The sequence below is a fragment of the Glycine max genome, chromosome 20 (assembly GCF_000004515.6).
Source record: "Glycine max cultivar Williams 82 chromosome 20, Glycine_max_v4.0, whole genome shotgun sequence".
In the NCBI taxonomy this organism is placed as follows: domain Eukaryota; kingdom Viridiplantae; phylum Streptophyta; class Magnoliopsida; order Fabales; family Fabaceae; genus Glycine; species Glycine max.
In genome coordinates this window covers 8,427,444-8,443,667 of record NC_038256.2, presented here as the reverse complement: position 1 = coordinate 8,443,667, position 16,224 = coordinate 8,427,444, and the positions used below count along the sequence as shown (strand labels likewise).

The following is a 16,224-nucleotide window of genomic DNA, read 5'->3' as shown; positions in this document are numbered from 1 at the left end:
CAAAAACCAAAATAAAGAAACCAACTCATAATCAAACTTCCTTTTATCAAATATCGCTTGAGATCGTTTCATGGTTTAACGTCTTAATGATTCTCTCCGCTTTTCAAAATTTAAAACTTCGTTTCAAGGTCCAACGCCTTAACGACTCTTTGCTCGCAAATAAAATAAATCTTTCAAAAAAACATAAAATCAATTTAAGACACAAACATTCAGACTTAAAGAACTACGTAGGTCTGAATTTTTCATCGCACCTGAGGATACTTAGGAGCAAGGGCAGCCCCCTTGTCGACCCCAAAAAAATAAAAATATATAAAAATGGAAAAATAAATAATTTTGAAGTCACGTTGTGCACACTCGATTAAAAGTTGTCGTTCCTTGTGACGGGTGCATGGGGTGCTAATACCTTCCCTATGCGTAAACAACCCCCGAACCTTTATTTTCAAAATTCGCAGGCCTCTTTTTGGTTTTTATAATGTTTTCCTCAAATAGACGTTGGTGGCGTCTCCCACGTGTTTTCTTTTTGAAAGACACACTTTTTCTTTTTGCCCGCACGCTTGTCGTAGGGTAGGTTGCGACAGAGGCCATTTGAGACAACTCAATTTTAATCACCTCCTTCAACTCTTTTTTCGTAATCTCCAAGCTACGTTTTTTTCCTCTTCTATCTCTCTCCTCCACTCTTCCATAAGATTTCCTATGATTTCTACCAATTGATCTGGGGTGATTGTGGCCGAAGAAGTGTTGGAGGCACGCAATGCCTGTCCAAAGTACTGATTGATGGTCACACCATGGCCAGCTACATGAACACGACCAAGATGCTCCGGTCGCCCAAGCGCAGTATTCAATATGTCCTCATGACCATCAGGAACAAAGCTACCCTGCATGGTGTGTTCTTGTAAATCATCCTATGACAACCAAAAAAGATATGTTATACTATGAATTCAGTTCTTGGTTTCCATTACATTATTAGTTATTCAAATGTACTCATAAAATGAACTCACAATTTTTTCAGAGGTTTGTTGTGCCTCTATAGATGTCATCTGCCTATATTGCTTTGTTTGGGCCATCTTCCACTTCATATGTCTTGCAATTGGAGATGGAGGATCGATGATTATAGCTGAATTTTCCATAAACTCAGGAGTTTTGTCTTCCTTTTCTCGTCCAACAGTTTTTTTCTAGCAGATCATAACCCTTTTTGTATTCCCTGGCATGCATTATAAACAGTTTCCACTAAATAATGACATTAAAATTGTTAACATACATCAAATTTTAACTATAAACTTGTTAATTACATCATACCTGCCAATTAGGGGTTTGCTAACTATTCAGAAATTGTTCCCAAGTTTCTGGATCCATACCATACTTAGCAGAAGGATCAAGTTTATCCTCACCCTCATTGTCAGCATTTACATATTTAGTGGTGAGGGAAGACTTAAATTGCCTTCATCTTGTGGCAACCATTGACATGACCTTCTTCTTGGCAGTTGATCCTTTAGGGATGTCAAATTTACCCTACAATACAAAATTGTATTAAAACCTCTACTATGTTGACGACCTACCCAAGTTAATTTAATAAAAGGAAATTGAAATGGTTAATGAACTGCACTTACCATAATGTCATCCCATATTAGGTTCTTCAGAGATTGCGAGACAACTTTCGAACTCAAGTGTACAATTGGGATTTTTTTCCCGCACTACTACCCCCAGGTAACTATGAAACTTTTCTTTATGGGGGCCTGATCCTGTACTAGTTGTAGGGTTGACATTGACAGTAGGTCATGGCTAATCCAAGCTTCTGCTAGTCAATCTTCTGAGTCGGGTAGTTTGTCTAGTCTTCCTTGATGTAGTTCCTGAAGGAGCATCTGAAGGTGGAGAGGAACTTGGGGTTGTTTCCATGGGTCCTGTCCAAAATTAAAATAATAATCAATAAACACAAAGTAATTACAACAACATGTAAGTATCAAATTGTAAAGAACCACAATTGAAAAATGCAAAATAGATAATTTCATATATTAAACATTACTTAGGTATATACCACAGTTGTAGCTGTATTCTCACATAAACCTTCATCATGATCGTTACAATTTGCGTCTACATCATCCTCCTCATTTTCAGCATTTATGGAAGGCATCTGTGGGGAAAAGGTGGGTAGTTCATTAACAACAAGTGTTGAAGCATCAATATGGTAAGGGATACAACTTGTTTTCCCCTGTAGAACAACTGACCATCTTGGGTCACTCGAATCTTGGACATAAAACACCTGTCTAACTTGTGCTGCCATGATGAAAGGCTCATCCTTGTAACCAAACTTTTCAAGGTCAACCAAAGTAAACCCCATTTTGTCTTGACGGACACCCAAATTTCCATTAACCTACTTGCACTTGAAGACAGGGACTCTAAATTCACCATAATCAAGCTCCCACATTTCTTGAATGACTCCAAAATAAGGCATGGACACTCGTATGAGATTGTTATCTAATGCACTGCTAAAGTGATCTAAATGAGCATCAACAGTCACCCCACTGTTCTGCACGGTACTTTTATCATCTTGGGACCTTGTGTACAAAGAATAGTTGTTAATATCATATCCCTTCCAAGTGGGGACATTGAGATTTGGCCCAACAACTAACAACCTTAATGTTTTGGAAGCACTGTCATGAGCAAAGATAATTTTTCTAAACCAGTTAATGAAAGTCCTATTGTGCTCTTGCAACACCCTCATCATGTTTATCTTTGGGTGAGTAGTTGCCACATTTTGTTTGTGAGTATCTATGTACGGGATAACCTCTGATGTGTTGTTTAGTACATATAGATGCACTTGTGATAGCTAATGGTGATCTATGGTTACAACATTGAATCCCCGTGTTCCCCTACCTTACGATGTGCACTCATGACGACTTTGAGGAAGGTCGACATGTGTAGGATTTTCAATATTCTCATAACAGAACTCAATAGTTTCCTCCGCGACGTACCTTTCGACAATGCTTGCTTTGGGTTGATATTGATTCTTTGCATAACTTTTCAGCACCTTCATGCACCGCTCAACCGGATACATCCACCATAGAAAGACGGGCCTACACAACCGTATCTCTCGTACAAGATGCACAACTAAGTGAATCATAATGTCAAAAAATGATGGTGGAAAATACATCTTCAATTGACAAATGATAATGGAAGTCTCATTTTTCAAATCATCCAACTGTTAAGGGTCAATGACTTTGCTGCAGGTCGCATTAAAAAAAACACAACCAAGTTATGGCAACCCTAACTTTGTTAGGCAAAATACCATGAACAGCTACAGGCAACAATTGTTGCATTAAAATGTGACAATCATGAGACTTCAACCCAACCAACTTCAGATCATTGACGGATACAAGGCTCTTGATATTTGAAGAGTATCCTTGTGGGAATTTGACATTTTTTAGACAATGACAAAAGCTTTTTTTCTCTGTCGTTGACATTGTGTGATATGCTAGGGGCAAATACGTTCGATGACCTTGTGATACTGGATGCAACTGCTGTCGTATTCCTATGTCTACCAAATCTTGACGACATTTCAAACCATTTTTTGTCTTGCCTTTAATGTTGAGAAGGGTGACAATTAAACTATCACAGACATTTTTCTCAGCATGCATTACATCTAGACAATGTCACATATTTAGATCACACCGGTGAGGAAGATAAAAGAATATTGACCTTTTCTTCCAAATGTTCTTCTCAGTCCCATCCTTTTTTTGTGTCTTCCCAAACATAGTTATGATGTGCTTGACTCGATCAAAAACTTCATGTCCAGACAACAGTTTTGGTGCACTATCAATCTCTAATGACCCATTAAATGCCTTCTTCATTCACCGATACGGGTGATAAGATTTTAGAAATCTTCGATGCCTTGTACACTGTTAACAGTTTGGCAAGTGTACCAAATGTCCAAGTAGTAAAGACTCAGAAGTTCGAGTGTCAATTTCCATAGGGACTTTGTTTTGTATTTATGTTGGATAATTTCCAATTTATAAGAGGAAAAAATAAGATAAGGTATAAAAGATAAATTTAAAAGAATAGGTATAAAATAATAACTATTAATAAAAAAAAGAAATAATAGGGAATTCAATGAGATGGGAAAGTTAGGACCTAGCATGCCTTATTTACCTAAGATGTATTATTTGTGATTTTTCTCTATCAACCAAGTGAATTTATTCTACCCACATCTATTAGAATACTTGCCCCTGATGTCTCACGATGACAAGTCTATTTTACCTATCTATCTCTCAAATGTCTTTGCAAAGATTCAATAGATAAAATGCATGAAGTTCTAATTCTATATGCTTGCTTTGATACATGGGCATAATGCAATCACTCTATGTCTAACAATGATTTTATTAAGATACCCCTTCCTTTTAGTTCTATTAGAAATTACCCTCTGTCGAGCGATTAATTCCTACAATAGATGCATGCAAGACCTTACTTGTATTTCTATTAAGGATTACCCTCTACCAAGCACCTAACCCCCAAAGATGATGCAAGGATGAATGATGCATGAAATTAAAAGTAAGAAACGGATAATAGAAAAGAAAACACCTGTTTGCATTGATAAATATGAAGTGTACAATACATCATTTTGCATTTTAGGCCTGTCAGACCCTAACTAAGGGTTTAGCCTCTCATAGCCATAAGGGGCCTTACACTAGAAAAGGGGTATAGGAATTGATGGAGGAGAAGGGATGGAAGAAATGAATAGAGAAAATGATAAGAGAGAAGAGAGAATTCCCTAAGGGAGAGTTCTCAGGCTTTAGGTGTGTATTAGAGTGCTCTAAGACTCAGTGTGTCTTTACTCCTTGGCCTGACTCCTTTTTTATAGTTGTTGGAGTGGACTTCGGCTTGACTCCCTTTTTATAGTTGTTGGTGTGGACTTGAACCTAATGCCAAGTATCTTGGGTGAGTGTTTAAAATTGTCTCTGTGCACAAGTATCTTGGGTGAGTGTTTAAAATTCTACGACCTATAATTAATGTTCCCAATTTTGCACTTCATCTCAATTAAAGTTATACTGCTTACACTTGGTGCATCACTAAGGAATTTAATTGGCTTGTAATGTGGCCTGGCTAATCAAAGAAATTATGGTTTTTTTGGGATTTCAAAAATAGGGTTATAAGAAAGCATTTATCATAGAAAAACTTCCACTTATTTAGGCTAGGGTTTTTTGTTTTTCAGCCTCAATTTATTGTTCTAACAACACTTATGGCACCTATTTATTTTCTGCCCTTATTCTTATTCTTTTCTTTTTTAGGATTTATCTCCTTTTTCTTTGTTTTTTTTAAGGAAATAAACTTTGGGCTTACATGCTTTTTTTAGGGTGCCTTATTGTGTGTTGTTTTACCTTCCTGAGACAATTTTTACCTTAATCCTCCCCCAAATTAGAGGCATATCATGACTAAAATCCTTATGCTCTCTTAAACCCTAAAACAAAGTAGGAGATAATTAAAGTAGGTTTAAGGGTTTTTGAAAAAAACATGATTATCATTTTTGTCTCAAATAAGGTGCAAGGGATAAATTATCATCAAAGGTTTGCTTTTTGTCTAAGTGTCTGAAAATAAGAAGAAACAGGGCCTTGATCATTTCCACCTCATGTAATTAATCTAACAGTCTAAGGAGGATGAAAAATCAGGAAATTAAAAATAGACTTTCTCTCACAAGTAGGTTTCACACAACTCACCGGGACAAGACAAAGTCATTGGCTTACTGTACCATGATTTCATTCAGACAGACTAACCTTTTCCTCTCTTTGTTGTGATTCATACTCCACTACTTAAACTGACATTTGCCTTTATGGAACCAACATTCTCACAAAAATTGGTATGCAAAATTTCAAATGTTTGAGTCCTTCATAGAAAACTTTGGCAATGACTTCATAAATATCATGCAATTTTTATTCAATGACTGAATTTAATCTACTAGAATTAAATTGTTGAAATTAAAGAAAAATAAAGAAAGATAAAGAAAAAGAAAAACTAAAGACAATAAACATAAATAAATGAAAATAAATTATGGTAAAAAATTGGGTCTCAATCTTGTGTGGGCCCTGGATCCCAAGCTCCATGAGCATCACTAGTGTCCACAACATAATCATCATCAGCTTCAACATCTGTGGCATCATCATCAGCTACACCAAAGGTGTCACCCCCCTTAACAAAAGGAAGTTGGACTCCTGGCCAAGCAACCTGGGCTATGAATGCCTCTGGTGTCACCATGGGCTACTGGAGGGAGAGATGATGGAGACTCTGCATCAGTAGGTATTGCCCATGGTGGAGGCTATGCAGCATAGGGAGGAGCTGATCTGATTGAGAAAAAGGCATAAAGGTCTGGTCGACAGGTGGAGGAGCAGGTGGAATGTCTGGAGTGGCTCGGGTCTTGACCTGTTTTGGCCCTAGAAGAGTATGTAGGATTCTCAACTGGCTTGGCTTCATCTTCTTCTAGAAAAACAGAATTTAGGTGCCCCACAATGAGGTTAGCTTTTTGCTCAATTTCCTCCACCTTAAAACAAGTCTTGCTTTCACTAGGATGCTTAATTCCCTCAAACAAGTTGAATGTGTCTTTCTGGTCTTCCACACTCATCCCCAAGTTACCCTTCCCCATGTCCACAACACACTTTGCAGTCACCATGAATGGCCAACCCAGAATCAAAGGGATCTCAACATCTTCAATGTCGATGATTACAAAGTCCACCAGAAAAGTAAGTTGATGGACTTTGACCAGGACGTCTTCAACTACCCCGAACGGTCTTGTGATGGAGCGGTCTGCTAGCTAGAGCGTCATCCTTGTAGGTTCAATCTTCAGGTTTCCTATTATCCTGTACATAGAAAGCGACATCAAATTGATACTTGCTCCTAAGTCAATAAGAGCCTTACCTACGGATACATTCCCAATAGAGCATGGGATGGTGACGCTTCCTAGATATTTGAACTTAGGAGGTAGCTTTTGGATTACTACACTGCAATTTTCTTCCACCATAATGGTTTCATTGTTAATGTACTTTCCCTTCTCTATGAGGATGTCCTTTAAGAACTTTTTGTACAATGACATCTGCTGTATGGCCTCTCCAAAAGGGATAGTAATCTCCAGGTTCTGGAATATGTCAAGGAACCACTTGAAATAGCATTCCTTATCCTTCTTTGATGGCACCGGAGGGTATGGTATCTCCTTTGGTGAGGCTGACAATATCTCTCTTTTGGCCTCCCGAGCTAACTGGCTCTTGGTCTTGGTCTTAGTGGTTGAGACCTCATTACCACTCTCCTTACTCTTATCTTTTTCTCCCTCTTCTTTCTTTTCTCCTTCCTCATCACGCACATCCTCCTCAATTCTCTTTTTCTTCTCAACACTTTCCCTCCTAGTGAAAATTACCTTGCACTCCTCTTTGGGATTCTTCTCGGTGTTGGCTCCAAAACTGTTAGTGGATCTTTCAGCCATTTGTTTGGCTAATTGTCCCATTTGTATCTCTAGGTTCTTGATGGATGACTCTGTGCTCCTATAGTTGGACATGGACATATGCATGAATTGATTCAGTGTCTCCTCAAGCTTGTTGGTCTTTTCATAAAGATCAACCCCTTGTTTGGAATTCTGGACAAGTTAACTTCTTTGCTCCTTGTTGAACTGGTTCCCCGGATGATTCCTTCAGCTTGAGCCATGTGTTAAATTCCTATCTTGGTTGAATCCTAGTGATCCTCCTTGGTTGTAGCCTTGGAATCCGTGGTGATTTTGAGCTCCCATGTAGTTCACCTCCCTGGAAGAATCTTCTTAGGCTATGCATTGCCTTGACTCGTGTGCTCCACCGCAGATGTGGCATCCCCCTATTTGCATGATTGAAAGGTAATAGGGACTTACTGCTTGTATTTGTTGAGGGAGCTTGCTGAGGGGCTCCGTTAGGGCCTCTATCTTTTGGGCCAATAACTTGTTTTGGGCCAGTGTTGCATCTTGGGCTGTGAGTTCCAAAAGGCTCCTCTTTGTTGGCGTGTATGCTTGATCATGAAGGATGGCATGATCACTGACCGCCATGTTCTCTATCAGCTCCATTGCCCTCTCTGGTGTCTTTAGCTTGATTTTTCCCCCTACGGATGTGTCAAGGAGTTGCTTTGACTATGGTTGCAGACCATCTATGAAAATGTTTAATTGCATCAGCTCACTGTACCCATGTGTAGGCGTCTTTCTGAGTAGTCCGTGGAAACGGTTGAGCGCCTTGTTGAGTGATTCATCAGGGAATTGATGAAATGAGGATATTTCCATCTTTCCTTCAGCAGTCTTTGACTCTAGGAAGTATTTCTTTAAGAACTTTTCGACAATTTCTTCCTAGGTCCTCAAGCTATTGCCTTTGAAGGAGTGTAACCACCTTTTTGCTTCCCCTGCCAAAGAAAAAGAAAAGAGATTGAGGCGTATGGCATTCTCGGGAACACCGACTATCTTTACCATGTTACAAATTTCTATGTAGGTGGCAAGATGAGCATAAGGATCCTCATTTGGTAGACTGTGGAAGAGGTTTCCTTGTATCAGCTGTATGAGAGAGTGAGAAGAAGATATGTTGGCCGCTTGAACCTCCGACCTTGCAATACTGGTGAAGAATTGTGGGGTAGTTGTATTAGAGTAGTCCTCTAGTGTCACTCGTTGTGCATGTTCCTCTTCCATTTGATAATAGCTTTATAGAGAGGGTGGAGGTGAGGGTTGACTACTCCCTTGTATTTCTTGCTCTCTTCTTTTTCTCGCAGCGTTTTTATGCCTGCAAGTAGCTTTCATTTTTGGATTAAGTGGAGCTAAATCTTCAATTGTAGTTCTCCTCACATACAAAAAAACAAGCACTATTGTGCAAATTATAGAAGAAAAAGAAGGGAGAAGAAAAATAATGATTAAAAATTATAAAGTAAAGACTAAAGAAGAATTAATACTTACAAATTGAAAATGTATGGCAACCAAGTAAGAAGAACAAAATCCCCAGCAACGAAGTCAAAAACTTGTTAACAGTTTGGCAAGTGTACCAAATGTCGAAGTAGTAAAAACTCGGAAGTCCGAGTGTTGATTTCCGTAGGGACTTTGTTTTGTACTTGTGTTGGATAATTTCCAATTTATAAGAGGAAAAGATAAGATGAGGTATAAAAGATAAATTTAAAAGAACATGGTATAGAATAATAACTACTAATAGAAAACAAAAGAAATAATAGGGAATTCAATGAGATGGGAATGCTAGGACCTAGCATGCCTTATTTACCTAAGATGTATTATTTGTGATTTTTCTCTATCAACCATGTGAATTTATCCTACCCACATCTATTAGAATACTTGTCCCTAATGTCTTATGATGACAAGCCTATTTTACCTATCTATCTCCCAAATGTCTTTGCAAAGATTCAATAGATAAAATGCATGAAGTTCTAATTCTAGATGCTTGCTTTGATGCATGGGCATAATTTAATCACTCTATGTGTAACAATGATTTTATTAAGATACTCTTTGCTTTTAGTTCTATTAGAAATTACCCTCTGTCAAGTGATTAATTCCTAAAATAAATGCATGCAAGACCTTCCTTGTATTTCTATTAAGGATTACCCTCTGCCAAGCACCTAACCCCCAAAGATGATGCAAGGATGAATGATGCATGAAATTAAAAGTAAGAAAGGATAATAGGAAAGAAAACACCTGTCTGCATTGATAAATATGAAGTGTACAATACATCTTTCGGCTTTTTAGGCCTATCAGACCCTAACTAAGGGTTTAGCCTCTCATAGCCATAAGGGGCCTTACACTAGAAAAGAGGTATAGGAACTGATGGAGGAGAAGGGATGGAATAAGGGAATAGAGAAAATGATGAGAGAGAAGAGAGAATTCCCTAAGGGATAGTTCTCAGGCTTTAGGTGTGTATTAGAGTGCTCTGAGATCTAGTGTGTCTTTTCTCCTTGTCTTGACTCCCTTTTTATAGCTGCTGGAGTGGACTTGGGCTTGACTCCCTTTTTATAGTTGTTGTAGTGGACTTGAACCTGATGCCAAAAATCTTCCTTGTTTATATTTTTGATATTTTCTAGATCTTTTTTTTTTATTTTAATCCTTCCTTTTCATATCTGCAAGCCATAAATAAGAAAATTCAATTCCTATCATTTAAGCCAAAAATAACTCCTAAATAAATATTTTTAAAGATATTTTTAATATATTTTTGTTATAAAAAATAACTCATATTTTGCAGTTATCATATACACTGTCTTCTTTCCATGCTTTAGTTGGATGTAACTTGTGTCTTTCTTACATATAGGACATGCGTGGTGTCCTTTGACACTATATCCACTCAAATACCCATAAGCAGGAAAGTTTTTAATGGTGCAGAAAATCATTGCACGCAACCTGAAGCTCTGCTGAAGATTCCCATCATACACATCAACCCCTTCTACCCACAATTTTGTTAGGTCTTCAATCAACGGAGCAATATACACATCAATGTCATTTCCTGGTTGTCTTGGACCGGCTATCATCATAAACAACATAATGTATTTTCGCTTGATGCGCAACCAAGGAGGAAGGTTGTAAATCATTAGCAAAATAGGCCCTGAACTATGGCTGGAGCTCAAGATACCAAAAGGATTCATTCTGTCGGAAACAAGACCAGGCCTTAGGTTTCTAGGATCTTGTCCAAAATCCGGATACAACTGATTAATTGTCTTCCATTGGGGAGAATCAGCAGGATGACAAAGCAATCCATCAATTTTCTGCCATCTGTATGCCATGTTAGATTTTTTGCGTCATCTGCATTAGCAAACAATCGCTTAAACCTTGGTATTATTGGAAGATACCACAAACCTTTGTTGGATGATCGTTGTTTGTGGTTGCATCATCACTGCATTCGTCAGACTTCACCTTGTAGGGTGAAAGCCCACATGTAAGGCAGTTGCGCATTTCGGCAAACTAATTTCTATACAAAATACAATCATTAGGACATGCATGTATTTTCTGGTATTCCAAATCCGCAGGACATAATATCTTATTCACCTCATAATGATTCTTGGGTAACGTGTTATCTTCAGGAAGCATATTCTTCAATAACAAAAGCAATTCAGTGAAGCTTTTGTAACTCCAACCAAATCTTGCCTTCAAGTTCACCAAAGCTAACAACCTCAGTAACCGTGTGAAGGTTGTGCATCCCAGATACAATGGCTTCTTAGAATCAGTTTCTAATTTTTCATAATAAGGTGCATGCGCTTGCGTAAAATCCTCTTTCCCAAGATCGCGTAACATGTCTTTTATACGATCTCTCACTTGTACATGAACTGCCTCAGTCCAAGGGATTGGTGACATTTGTGGTAACTCACCATGCCATATCCATTTTGTATAAGTAGAACTGATACCGTCACATATATGATGTGCTCTAATGTCATTTAATGGCTGTTGTCTCCCATTCAGACATTTAACACATGGACTAAGATATTTTCCACCCATTTCTACTGCATTATGTTGCACAAATAGCAAGAATTCTTCAACTCTATTCTCATACTCGTCACTTATTCATGCTGCTCTCATCCAACTTTGATCCATGTTTGGTGTACTTTCATATGGGGTACATTATCCGATATGCATGAAAACCTCTTTTTTTGATAAAAAGGTGTGACACTATCCTTTTCGGAAAGACTTTTTTTTTTTACTTGATTCATACGTACAAGTTAAGTAGGTTATGTTAAATTTGATGAAATTTCGACAGTATTTTGCATTGATCTCCAAGTACACGACATGAAAGCGGTGACATGAATTCACCATGATCATGTATGCATCCGGAGAACAAAGAAAGATGTACTAAACTGAAATTCAGTCAGAATTAACACAACATACTTAACCTATAAGTATGAATTAAGTATAAAGAAATTAGTCTTCCCAAACTGTCCAAATGAATAATTCAAGATTCAATACAACGATTAATACAAACTGTCTGTATTAATCGTTGTATTCAATCTCAAACTGGGAACTATGGTTCGCTCACAATGTAGACAATTGTAATATTAAACAATACTTATATGTGAAGTAGTAACAAAAACTTTGGGTGCAGTAGGGTCAGTGATAATTAGATGAGTTTATGTTCAGCCCAACAACAACAAGTTCTTTGGGAGCCTTAACTTTGTTACATAATTAAATAGTAGTACCAACAAGCAATACAAATTGTTTAAGCTAAATGTAGGAAACCAATTGTCAAAGAAAATTAATTCAAACACACTGACGATATATGTATTTATCATGTCAAAATTAATTAAAGAACTATTCAATTAATTTTCACTCCATAGACCATGTTGGACTTGAAGTCCATTACCACTAGTTGCTACAGCTCATGGTGACCTTGTCTCACTATTATCAGCTTTTGCAGCAAATATTTTTCCTCATGATGTTCAACGCTTGTCTCATGCTTTCTATTTGACTCATCTTCCAAGGATGTTGGTGTATAAACATGGGGCTTATGCTATGGATGCCATGTTTTGTTCTTTAAGGGTATGTGATGAATTTGGCCAAGGCAAGTGGCCAATCTTGTCATTGGAGCAGTGACTTGTGATTCCAAATAGCCTGATTTCAGGCCTGGACTGTATCACAAAAATTTGAATTTCCTCCCAAATAACAACATACAGTCTTCCTCTCAACCCAAGTGTTTTTTATAGGCAACATGCCTTGTTGCAATCATTATCTCTGCATGTAACTAACTAAACTATCAAATTATTCTATCAAACTAACTATAGGGGTTAGCAATGAATCTTGAGCTTGACCTGAAATTCGATTGTATTTCTTTCTTATGTTTTTTGTTTTCCAGGTAATATGAAATCAAAAATACATTGTTTTTTGCAAGAACAAAGAATAGGAAGCAACTTATACCCTGATTAGTGTAAAACCAATTTAGGATAGGAGACCAGATTTTTTGGCAATAAAGAAACTGGGTTAGCACATTTCCAAGTGGAATTATTTTGAGGGACTAAGGAATGATATTTCAAGCATAAATTTGGCAAGGATCAGAATTTATCATTCAATTGTCATTCACAATTCAGAACATGCTGCACAAAATGAGAGGCTTTGTAAGTTTTTTCTATTAATTTTTACATAAATCTGTATTTCAGCATGAATACCTAAGCATTCTATAGGAGGAACATTAAAGAGGTTGTCAAAAAGGTTAAGTTGTAAAGAAAAAGCTATTTTGTTGCAAGGATTTGTCAAACAATGAATTGATAGGGGAGGTGCCAAATTTTTTTGCACAACCACCACAATTAAAGATTCTGTAAGTTGCGGTTTGTTTAAGCATTGCCACAAGATCCTTTTTCTTGTCACATTTGTGTTAATATATTTAACACATTAAACCATGTTTGTAGTAATTTGTAGAGGAATATGCTCACAGGTTCCATTCCTAATAGTCTAAAGGAAAAGTCATTAAACAACTCTTAGCAATTGAGGTTTGCTCCTAGGCTATAACTACACACAACTTTGTTGGAATAAAATAAATAGTCCTAAAGACGAACATAATTATAGAGTTTGTTAAATCCCTTAGCAACATTTGTTCTTCACCCTCTATTGTTTCATGCTTTTTGAAACATCCTTTGTTATTTGACTAGTATTTAGAATTAGAAACAATAAGCAGCTAGCCAGCCACTAGCAACACCAAAATTACGAGAATTTTAGAATTTGTTACTCTTTCTGAATTTGTTACTCTTTCTTATTTAGCCTTTCTTCTGTTTAAAAAACACTAATACTCTTCATGATTATATAGTTTTTCACCCCATTCCATAATTCTTCTATTATCATCAATCTTATGATAATTAATTGGCACTTGGCTACATTCCAGTCTGGATGGAAACCTTTCATCCCTATCAAATAGGGTTATGCAAGAGCAACAACCAGAAGTTTATTATTCCATTAGTCGCATCTATAACTACATTTATTGCAGTGGTCATCATAATATCTATCATAGTTATGGTGATATGGAGACTTGGAAAAAATGGAAAAGGTAACCCCTAGAATAATTTTTATCATATTACGTGTCTAGATTAGGTCAATATTTATTTATTATATTAAGATACTGCTGTCATTTGATAGGCCCAATCTATCTGAAAATTCCAACAAAGGATCAATTGCAACTCCTAGAGTCAGTAAAACTAGCAAACTAGTATCCAAGCCAAAATCTGAGTCACCATCACCTTTGCAAAATTCACGGCTTTCTGTGGAATGATCACCTCGATCCGTGAATTCAAAGCCCACTGTTGAGCGAAAATCACCAAGACCCTCTGCCACCCCACCTGATGTAAGTTACAAATTGCACTTAAGGTCTCATCTTTCTTTGAGATTTCAGTCATATTTTTCTATATTGTCAAATAGTTGCAGCACTTGAACTTTTTTCTTTATTTTTATTTCTAATTGTTTGATCAATCATTTAACTTCCTAACATCTCAAGTTGCCTTTAAACCTTTTTTGCTTGAAGATGGATCACTCAACCAATTAGTGCTAAACTGCTAATTATTTGACATTAATGCATGACTTCTTACCCTTTGTTCTGAGATGTTCAATATCTGGTTGGAAACTGCTGGGGATGTTTCTTTCATTATTCCTTATAGCTGATTTACAAAAATATTTTAATTAATGTTTCTTTCCTTTTAAGGGTATCTGCACTTTGATCTGTGTGTATATATTCCTTGGTTTTGTCAGAAACAACACGCTAGAGTTGCAAAGCGTTTTGAGTTACAAAATCAATTGAATCTTGCTCATCAAGACCTAAAGAAAACAAAAGAGTAGCTTATTTAGGTTGAGAGTGAGAAGCTAAAAGCAGTAGATGACTTGAAAGAAGCACAAAGAGTGGATGAGGAAGCAAATGAGAAACTCCTGGAAGCATTGATTGCTCAAAAATGCCCTGAGGAGAATTTTGAGATTGAGAAGTTCCGAGTTATGGAATTGGAATAGGCTGGAATTGAAACTGTTAAGAAGAAGAAAGAAGAATGGCAGAAAAAGATTGAAAGTGTGAGGAACCAGCATGCATTGAACATGGATTCTCTTCTCTCCACCACTCAGGAGCTTCAGCGGGTTAAACAACAACTTGCCTTGACTTGTTATGCAAAGAACCAGGCATTGAATCATGCTGATGATGCAACTAAAATTGTCGAGATTCTTGCAGAGAAAGCAGAGTTTTTATCAAGTGAATTGATGCGATTGAAGGCCTTACTGGATTCAAAAGTGGAAACAGAGGCTAGACAAAATCAACTTATATTGAAACTTAAAACAGATATAGAAGCTCTCAAGGAAGAACTTGAAAAATCAAAGGGTTACGATGATAAGTTGTCAGAGAGAGAATCTTTTATTGAACTGCTTAATGTGGAGCTTGTAGCTTCGAAGATGGATGAATCTTATGCACGTACCCTACTAGAGGAGTGGCATACAAAGGTAGAGGAACTAGAAATGAGGATTGAAGAAGCAAACAAATTGGAGATATATGCATCAGAGTATTTGGAATCTATAATGAAACGAGTAGAAGGAAACAATGATTTGTTGCATGAAGCAGAATCTGAAGTTGATACTCTTAAAGAGAAGGTGGAATTATTAGAAATGACAATTGGGAGACAGAGAGCAGATGTTGAGGATTCACAATGCCAACTTTGTAAGGCTAAGGAAGAAAGTCTTGAAAAGTCAAAGGAAGTTGAGGCTCTAACATCTGAACTTGAGAGGGTTAAGGAAGAGAAAGCACAGGCTTTGAATGATGTAAAGCTTGCTGCTTCTAGTGTTCAGGCCTTATTAGAAGAAAAAAAAACCTTTATTCATTAGTGAATTAGAGAATTCTAGGGATGAAGAAGAAAATAGTAAAAAGGCAATGGAAAACTTAGCTTCATGCATTACATGAAGTATCTGCAGAAGCTAGACAAGCCAAAGAAAATCTACTAAACATCCAAGCTGAAAGTGAAAGCGATGATGCCCAGATTGAAGACTTAAAGTTAGTGTTAAAAGCTACTAATGAAAATTACTAGTCCATGCTTGATGAGGCACGATATGAGATTAATGTTCTTGTATGTATTATTGAAAATTCTAAGAGTGCCTTTGAGAACTCCAAGGCTGAGTGGGAGCAGAGAGAGCTTCAACTAGTTAGCTGCATAAAGAAAAATGAAGAAGAGAAGGTGTCCCTGGAAAAAGAAATAAAAAGATTGCTTTATTTGCTTAAAGAAACTGAGGAAGAAGCTAATGCCAACAGGGAGGAAGAAGCTTAG

The 16,224-nt window shown here is 37.1% G+C and overlaps 1 protein-coding gene across 1 annotated transcript; it reads left to right on the top strand.

Annotated features, from left to right (window-relative positions):
• The first annotated feature begins 13,976 nt into the window (after positions 1-13,976).
• Positions 13,977-16,224, top strand: LOC100797823 (WEB family protein At3g02930, chloroplastic-like). The gene is made up of 3 exons (XM_041013519.1): positions 13,977-13,985; positions 14,933-15,745; positions 16,051-16,224. Exons 1-3 carry the CDS (start codon positions 13,977-13,979, stop codon positions 16,222-16,224), a joined length of 996 nt encoding a protein of 331 aa, XP_040869453.1.

Coding starts and splice junctions, on each gene's coding strand:
- LOC100797823 (XM_041013519.1), top strand. Junction 15,746..16,050: donor TAAAGCTTGCTGCTTCTAGT/GTTCAGGCCTTA, acceptor GAAAATTCTAAG/AGTGCCTTTGAGAACTCCAA.